We start from the raw sequence: 8,852 nt of genomic DNA on the forward strand, positions 1-8,852 counted from the left end.
CCACAGAATCTGAAGACCCGCCATCTGTCAATCCATCCAGTGTCGATGACAACATGGAAGACTCTGATACTGAAAAGGACTCTGCCACGAAAGCATCGTCTTCCATGCCAGGGATGGATGAGTACGAATTTAAGGACGAGGAAGAGGAGGACAATCTCGGTAAAGCCCTGAATGACAGACACATCCTCAGGAGGGAGCTACGACAGCCGGAGAAGGAGGACAAAGACAGGAATCACGTTGCAGTAAAGCAAAGCAACAAGGGGGATTCCTCATCAAAGTCCAAGAAGCAGAAGACGTCTCGTGTCCACTGCAGCTCGGATACGTCCAGCGACGAAACGGAGAGCCTCTCAGAGAAGAGAAGCTCCCCCACCTGCTCTCATAGCTCAGAGAACGTCAAGCCGGACACGAGGTCGAAAAAGGACAATACTGAGCAAAAGGACAAAGGTAAAGTTAAGAGGAAGAGCAAGAGCCAGAATAAAAACAAGGAAAACCAAGAAGATGGGAAAGAAAACAGTAAAACGCTAGTCCTCTCTCTGGCAACAGTGTCTGAAAGCACAGAGAAGGGCCGGGAGGAAGACTCTTTCAAGATGTCTTTCAGTCCCAAAGATGACTCATCCGTCCACCTCTTCCACTTGTCAGCCATCAAATCTCCTAAACTGAACCACAGCCTGACAGATAAACAGACACCACTCAAACAGGAAAATGCGAAGATGTGCGTTTCCATCACTGACAGCTCGTGTCCAGTGGACGGTGTCAAATACAACCACTACACAGACGCAGACTACTGCACTGAAGGCTCCAGCACGAAGGGGTGTAAGCACAAGGAAAAGAGCAAACATCAACAGAAAGACTCCAGTGTGGACGGCGACGACGGCCACTCGAGCCCCTACAAAGACGGCAGCATAGGAAACAGCATAGACAGCGAGGGTGCCTTACGGAAGACTGATTTAGACGGAAAAGTCGTGAAGAAGCATAAATTTAAACACAAGGAGAAAGACAAACACCGCAGGGAATATGAGGCAGAGCGGAGCCGCCAAAGGCAAAAGGAGGCCAGGAAAGACAGCCACAGGAATTTGGAATTTGACAGAGAGTTCTGGAAAGAAAATTTTTTCAAAAGTGATGAGACAGATGAACCTCTGCCAGTAAAAAAGGAAAGTGAAGACAGCAGCTCGCTTCAGAAGACTGCTGATTCCTCTCCTGTGAAAGATGAGCGAAACCCAAAGGAGAAGCACTCCGGCAGCAAGGAAAAGAGGCCAAGAGAGGAGCGAGAAAAAGACAAGAGCGTGAAAAAAGAGCGGAAGGAGGCGGCAGGAAGAGAAGAGAAGGTGAAGGATTCAAAGCTCAGCGAGCATGACGAAAAGGTGGACTGCCACGGCTCAGGGCGGATTCCTGAGGAGTCGCTGCAGAGCAACAGCATGAAAGAAGAGACAGAGGAGAAACCCATAAGTGGGATCACAGCTGATCAAGAACAGCTGGAGCCTGCAGAAAAAGGCTCACGCGAGAAAACTGACAAGAGGCTCCCAGGAAAGGAAAAGGACTCAGACAAAATGGAGAAAAGGCATCTTGACAAGGAAAAAAAGGTCAAAACAGAGCACTCTGACAAAACCGAACCACAGAACTCAGTGGATCGTTGGAAGGAAAAGGAGCGAGCGGGATCCATCTCTTCTGTTTCGCCTGGAGAGAAAAGCTACAAAGAAAACGAGAAGCTGAAATCTTTAACCACAACAAAAAAGCATGAAGACAGCAGGAAAAGTAAAGATAAGTTCGACAAACGGTCTGATAAGGAGAGGCAGGACAGAGACTATAATGCCGGGGATCACAGAGAAAAGGATCGCACAAGCTCTGATAGGAAAGGAAAACCTCTGGAGAAGACCACGGATCACAGTAAATCTGATCGCGCCAAAGAAAAGGACTTTGACAGGAAAAGAAGAGATAAAATAAAAGATGGAACGCTGTCCTCGACCTCCAATCTGAAATTACTTTTAGAGGAGAAGAAAAGCCATCTCTCTGAGAGCGGCAAGTCCTTATCTACAAAATCAAAGGAGGAAGCAGTGAGAACGCCGGAGAAGGATCGCGATAGGCGAGACCGTGACAAAGACTCGGATAGACACAAGGATAAAGAGCGACACAAAGACCGCTCTCAGCAGGCCAAAATCAGCAAGGCCAAATCCAGTGAGACGGAGGCAGACAAGGCCAAATTGAAAGCCCCGCCAGCAATACGAGACGCCAAACCAAAAGAAAAGAGACTTGTGAACGATGACCTGATGCAGACCAGCTTTGAGCGCATGCTCAGCATGAAGGACCAAGAGATTGAGCTGTGGCATCGGAAGCACCTAGAAAAACTCAAACAGAAAGAGCGGGAAAGGCTTAAACAGCGGCCTGTGGCAGATCCGGGGAAGTCCAAGCCTAAAGACAGAACAAAAACAGAACCATGTTTGAGTAAGGAGCTAACACGCTCAAAAAGCTCTGATACATCTGATGTCCACAGCAGAGATAAATCCCTGAAGGACGGCACTAGCCCCAGAACGGTGTCACTTGATGGGAAGAGTCTGCCCTCTATCAGCGCAAAGGTCATATCAGCCGTGGAAAACTGTCTGACGAGATCACCCCGTCCTGAGAATGACCGTTGTGGCATCATTTCCAGGTCTGTTTCTTTAGTCTCTGTTGCCAGCTCGGAGGATTCATGCCAGGCAACGACATTAACTCCCAGAAATGCCGAATACGATTCTGATGTAAACATGGAAGCCTCAGACTCCCAGCCTGCATTTCTCCAGTCTTCCCTCGTCATTCAAGCTACAAGGTCGCCGTCTGTTCACGATAAAGACTGCAACAGTCTTCCAGATGTTTCACAAGGTAATCGAGTGATGTCCGGCAGGCATGAATCTCCTTACCTCAGGGCTATTCTGGATGAGGATGCCAACTCATCAACTGAAGGCAAAGCTGTTGAAAATCTGCCAAAATCCAACCTGACTGCGATCCCAGGAGAGGAGCCGAGAATGAAGGAGGCCTCAGAAACCACAGAGAGCCTGAGTACACAACAAAATTCAAATTCAGTTACCGATTCAGTCACAGAGAGGGAAGGAAGCACTGCTGGATGCTCGACAACGCAACTGTTAAATAAAGATCTTCCCAGTAAAAGCGTGACTCTTCCACAGTCCAGCAGCTCACAGTGCAGTAGTTCTCAAAGTGGGTCGGAGGAGCCGAAACCTCTTCCTCTATCTGAGCCTCCTGCTGTCCAAGACATCCAGTGTCAGATGGAGACTTCACAGGCAGAATGTGTTACTAAAGAATCTGATCAGCCGTCAGTACCTACAGCTTCTCAAGCTGCTGAGCTGTCAGCACTCACAAACACAAAGCTCTTCCAGCATAGAGAACCACTCCCGTCTTCTGGTATTGAGAATCAGCAGCAGGCCGAGTTAGTTACCACGGAGGTTTCTGACCAAAAAGACACACTCGTGGAGACCGCTCACGGAACAGAACCAGAAAATATGGAAACGGATGCAGAAAACTTGACAACAGAAGCGGCGGGGAGTCCCATACCGTCCACCAGCTCGCACATTCCCACCTCTGCTGCCAGAGAATCCTCAACGGGTTTCAGCAGATCCGATGAGTGCAGGCCTTCTCAAGAGGATGCAGATGCAAGTGGCCAAGACTGCAAGAAATCACAGCCTTCCAGCGACATCTCAGGCCCATGTCTCGATGCTCTTACGGAAAAGGAAAGCGTGTCCTGTTCGAGCCCTGAACACAAGACTGAAGGGACAGCAGATGTACCACAAAGCTCGCACAACAGCGGTGGTGGTGCTGCTGTCTCTGCTGCAACTGAGAGTTCATCCGTTGAAGGCAGCCTGAGTACAGACTGCTCACCTGAATCCAAAGCAGAGGCCTCCTCGGAGCCCATGGAGGTCACGCCTGCCGAGGAGAAACCAGAGTCGTCCTCAGCTCTAGAAGAGCAGAGCCAAAGCGCCGTCCAGTCAGCGGATCCAACAGACGTCAGCAGCAGCGCCTCAGGGAGTTCCTCTCCGCAATCCGGAGACCGGGAGTCCGACTCCTCAGGGGCGAAACTCAAGATTCGCGTAGCAGACGAGGAAATGGACATTCACGTGCCCCATCCACGCAAGAGGAAGATGCCGAAGGTGTCGCTCTCCCAGCCGTGCTCCACCACTCAACAAGAGAGGGAACAGCAGTCGCTAGCGGCTATCGTTGACTCTGTAAAGCTGGAGGAGATCGAACCTTACCAGTCGGACAGAGCTAACCCATACTACGAGTTCCTGCACATCCGCAAGAAGATCGAGGAGAAGCGTAAAGTGCTGTGCAGCGTCGCCCCGCAGCCGCCGCAGTATTATGACGAATATGTGACCTTTAATGGCTCATACCTCCTAGACGGGAACCCACTCAGCAAACTCTGTATACCAACTGTGAGTCATCATTGTTATTATTGATTTGATTTGATTTTTTAGACAAAACTGCAGCAGGGATGATGTGCATACTCTTTTATGATTCAAAACGAAGCTAGTGACCATTTGACCTTTAGTGCAAAGAACGGAGCACAATGATGGTTTGATCTCATTATGTTGGCTTCATAACATGATCCATAACTGCAGTTGAATATAAATTTACACTAATCAGGCGGCTCTAATTGATATATTTCTGGGAAGAAAAATCATTTGCTCTCCCTTTCACTGCATGTCAACGTTAACATTAAATTTGTGTCACATCCTCTATCCCCGTTTTTGGCGGTCGTGTTAATCCGGCACGTTGCACTGCTGCAGCTGTGTTGAAGACAGGGGGGTCAGTCATAGATTATACAGGGGGAGGTTATACATTTTGAAGAGATGAGACTTTGTTGGAAAGATATTGAAAAGAGAATTAAATCTCATCAGTGAAACAGAAGAGTGACAAAAAGAAGTCTAGTAGTCAGATGAGCTAATGCCAAGGCGAGCCATCCATCCGTCCACAACACAATCATTTATGTTTTCACCCAAACTGTGAGCACGCTATTGATGTCTTGCTGTTAACTGCTCATTTATTAAGGCTCAGAGCCTTAAGCATTTCATCCCCCATGTTTACCAGGACAGCTGATGCTCAGTTTTCTGCATAGACGCACTGCATCACTGCTACACACCAGTACTAAACTTTAAATGATAATATTTTCTCATCTCTCAGATGTCAAACTGCAGTCCTGACCAAGTTTGTAAAAATCTTTCTCCTTTTTTAAACGGTTCGTTTGGACAGATAACTCCTCCTCCGTCATTACCTGAGCAGCTCAAAGAGATGTTCAAACAGCAGGAGGTGGTCCGCATGAAACTACGACTGCAGCACAGCATTGAAAGGGTACGTAGTTCTGCTGTTGGAGCTTCGCATTGTTAAATGTCGTCTGTGTTATGCCTGCAGTTATATTAACCATGACTGTGTTTGGTGCTGTGCTACATGTGCTTTCTTAAAAAGATTTGAGTTTCACGCTAACACACAAACGTTGGATTTATGACACTGACTGGATTTCTTTTTTCCTTCTTTAAGGAAAAGCTGATTGTTTCAAACGAGCAGGAGGTCTTACGAGTCCATTACCGGGCAGCAAGAACACTAGCCAATCAGACTCTGCCTTTCAGTGCCTGCACCGTTTTATTGGATGCGGAAGTGTACAACATGCCGCAGGATGTCCAGGTAATTAACACAAGGACATCCATGGGTTTATGTTTTACAGTCCAGTGTTTTTAGTGTATTTTGGGGAGAATTGAGAGTTTATCATTTGTTTGTCTCATAGAGTGATGATGGCAAAACATCAGTAAGGGACCGATTCAACGCCAGGCAGTTCATGTCGTGGTTACAAGATGTCGACGACAAGTTTGACAAACTAAAGGTGAGCAATGAATCTGAAATTATAAGGAAATGGTCAGAAATATCATTGCAGGAGATTTTTATGCTATTCCAAAAAATGTAGAAAGAGTTGTTTGCTTGTTTTAGATGGTCTTATTGTCTCATATGTGAATGCTTTTAATCTTTCAGTGATTGTATCCTGCTAGTTGTTGCTTTTTACATCTAAGATGCAGATCTCTGCCTTTCATGCATCTGAGATTTATCTTGTGACATCTTGGCGTCCGTGCTCAGGAAGCCAAGAGGCAGCCAGGAAACTAAGAGAAGGGTTAGGGGTAGCCAGAGAGCAGCGACTTCCAAGTTTAAAGCAAGGGGGATGTTTATAAGTTAATTAATTGCATATGGCTATTCTCTGGAAGGAATGAAAAATAAATGTGCTAAAAGGAACCACCAACTACACTTCCTGACCATTTTATTAGGTAAACCTAACTAGCACTGCATTGGAGCCCCAGAACTGCTTTAATTTTTCATGGCACAGATTTAATAAGGTGCCTGAAACATTGCTGAGATTTTAACCCATGTTGACATGATAGCATGACACAGTTGCTGAACATCCATGATGCTCACGGTCCACCATATCCCAAAGGTGCTCTTCTGGATTGAGATCTGGTGACTGGGGAGGTCATCAGAGTACAGTGAACTCATTGTCAATTTATTTTATTTTTTATTTTATTTTATTTTATTTTTGAGGTTTGTAATATGGCACAAATACGTGGTCATTTGAGTTACTGTTGCCTTCCTATCGGCTCGACGTGGTCTGGCCATTCTCTTCTGACATCAGCAACCCTCAAGGTGTTTGTGTGGTTAAATGTCTGCAGATGGGCAGTTTCTGAAATACTTGTGAATCAACAACCATGCCACAATAACGTCAATCGTCTCACTTCTTCCCCATTCTGATGCTCAGTTTGAACTCCAGCATCTGACCATGTCCGCGTACATAAGTGCACTGAGTTTCTGCCATGTGATTGGTTAACAAGTAGTTAAACAGGTGTACCTGATGAAGCACCCAGGGAAAGTTTCTCTGGTGTCGATCGATGGTACAGTCCAGTTTTTTGTTTTGAATTCAGCGTGGCGGAGAGCGTTTTTGGGTTTAGCAGCAGGGTGGAGAAAAACGTTTCACTTCTTGGTTGCCTTTGTTTTTTCTTCCTACCCTCTCCTCCACCAGTTCCTTCTTGGAGACGGACGCTCTTGGTCTAAATGAGAACAGCTGTTGGATGAAGTCACGACCTCTTTTTCTTCCCTCCACAGACGTGTCTTCTGATGAGGCAGCAGCACGAGGCAGCAGCTCTGAACGCAGTGCAGCGCTTGGAGTGGCAGCTCAAGCTGCAGGAGCTGGACCCGGCCACCTACAAGTCCACCAGCATCTTTGAGATCCCCGAGTTCTACATCCCGCTCGTGGAGGTCAACGACGACTTTGACCTGACCCCGATATGAGCTGTAGGACAGACGCGCTTTGCCACAGCGGAAGCTAAATTGCTGACACGAGCGGGCAGCCTGCACAATCGGGGAACAGGAAAGGAAAAGATGTGAAGCACTTATAATGAGGCAGTGATAAGAAAGAGCACTTAAAAAAAGAGACCATTTTAATTCCAGAGCTCTTAGAGTCCAAAACAGGCCTCCCGCCCACGAGGACGGGGAAGGAAGACCGTCCAGGCAACAGACGTAGCCGGGGAGCCGAGACGAGAAGCAGGGCCAGGCGGTGCAGCGAGAGGAGGCGCCGTGTGGACAACAACACCTCATCAAGCAGGGTCACACAAGTGAAAGATTTCAATTGTTTTCAAACTGAGTGTTCATACATTGTGTACAGACTGTGCTCTTAATTTTTTTTAACTTATTTTATACATAAATTGTGCATTTGTAAATAGCCATGTAATTATTGTTTTAAACTTGTAAAACAACAACAAAATGATAGATATTTTGATTGTAAACTTGTTCTGTCTGATGTTTTAATGGACCAAAGTTCTTTTCCCCCCCCTTTTTCCCCCCTTTTTTTGATATTGAGTGTCCTCTTTGTTTGTGATGTTGTCGTTGGCTTAAAATCTTAAGCATGTGTTGGCTTCAGTTGCTTCTTTTTTTTTTTTTTCTGTTTTGTTTTTGCTGTTTCTTCCTTCCTCATCTGGACATCCACGCCACAGCTGGTGTTCTTTGACTTTGGCAATTAAATGCTGTGCATGCGTTGCATTGTTTGTACTTTTTCCCTAAAGAGCTGTACTGTGGACTTAATTGTGAGGTTTACTGAAGTGTTCAGACTTTTTTTTTTTTCTTGTTTTTCTTTTTCCCCTTTTTTGCGCCATTGTGTTATGTCCTTATTGTGGCCTCACTCCTCATGTTGTTCATTGTGTCTTGTGCACATTAAAGTCTGTTGTGGCTTCCAAGGAAACAAAAAACAACAAAAAAAAAAATATCATACTTTTACAGTTTCATTGTGAGATCACAACAAATCCTATTTTTTCAGCATAATGCCTTTTGAACGATAGTTCTAAAAAAGTCTATTTTAATATTTACTTGTTACATGACTTGTAGATATTTGTAATATATAATTGAATAAATTTTATTTGTTGTGAAATTAAATTTTTTGTTGGTGTGATTCTTGGTAAAAACCTATTTTCATAGTACAGCCACCTCAGCTGAACACTATTTAGTAGTAGTACTATGTTTAGCCAGTAGATGTCACTGTAAGCAGCGCTGCACCTCCAGCTGTGACTTTATTATTTTTCCTGTTGAAAAACAGATGCAGTAAAATAAAAAATAGCCCCTCGATAAAAGAGCAGTTTTCTTTATATTATTTATTATTTAAATTTTTTATTATTTTAATCATGCCCTTATTGTTAAGCACGTTGCTCAGCACTTGCTGTTTTTAAACCACTATATACATAAAGTTGGCTTGGCTTGTGTTATCCTGCTGAGGCAGCCATCAGAAGGTGGGTACATTGTGGTGATAAAGGGGTGACATGATCTGCAACGATACTCCGGCTCTGGCA

General features: G+C 45.4%; 1 protein-coding gene across 3 annotated transcripts in view; it reads left to right on the forward strand.

The window, feature by feature from the left end:
- ankrd12 (ankyrin repeat domain 12) overlaps positions 1–8,442 on the forward strand; it is a 41,803-nt gene extending 33,361 nt beyond the window's left edge. For all 3 annotated transcript variants that reach the window (XM_085253626.1, XM_085253628.1, XM_085253627.1), the window contains 5 exons: positions 7–4,415; positions 5,233–5,331; positions 5,518–5,661; positions 5,762–5,857; positions 7,120–8,442. In XM_085253626.1, coding sequence (XP_085109752.1) covers positions 7–4,415; positions 5,233–5,331; positions 5,518–5,661; positions 5,762–5,857; positions 7,120–7,305 — 4,934 coding nt within the window. In that variant the 3' untranslated portion in view covers positions 7,306–8,442. The remainder of the gene's footprint in view (positions 1–6; positions 4,416–5,232; positions 5,332–5,517; positions 5,662–5,761; positions 5,858–7,119) is intronic.
- Positions 8,443–8,852: the final 410 nt, after the last annotated feature.

This window comes from Mchenga conophoros, linkage group LG18 (assembly GCF_057382185.1).
Source record: "Mchenga conophoros isolate Kocher_MC1m ecotype Shallow Benthic linkage group LG18, M_conophoros_male_GT1.1, whole genome shotgun sequence".
NCBI classification, from domain to species: Eukaryota; Metazoa; Chordata; class Actinopteri; order Cichliformes; family Cichlidae; genus Mchenga; species Mchenga conophoros.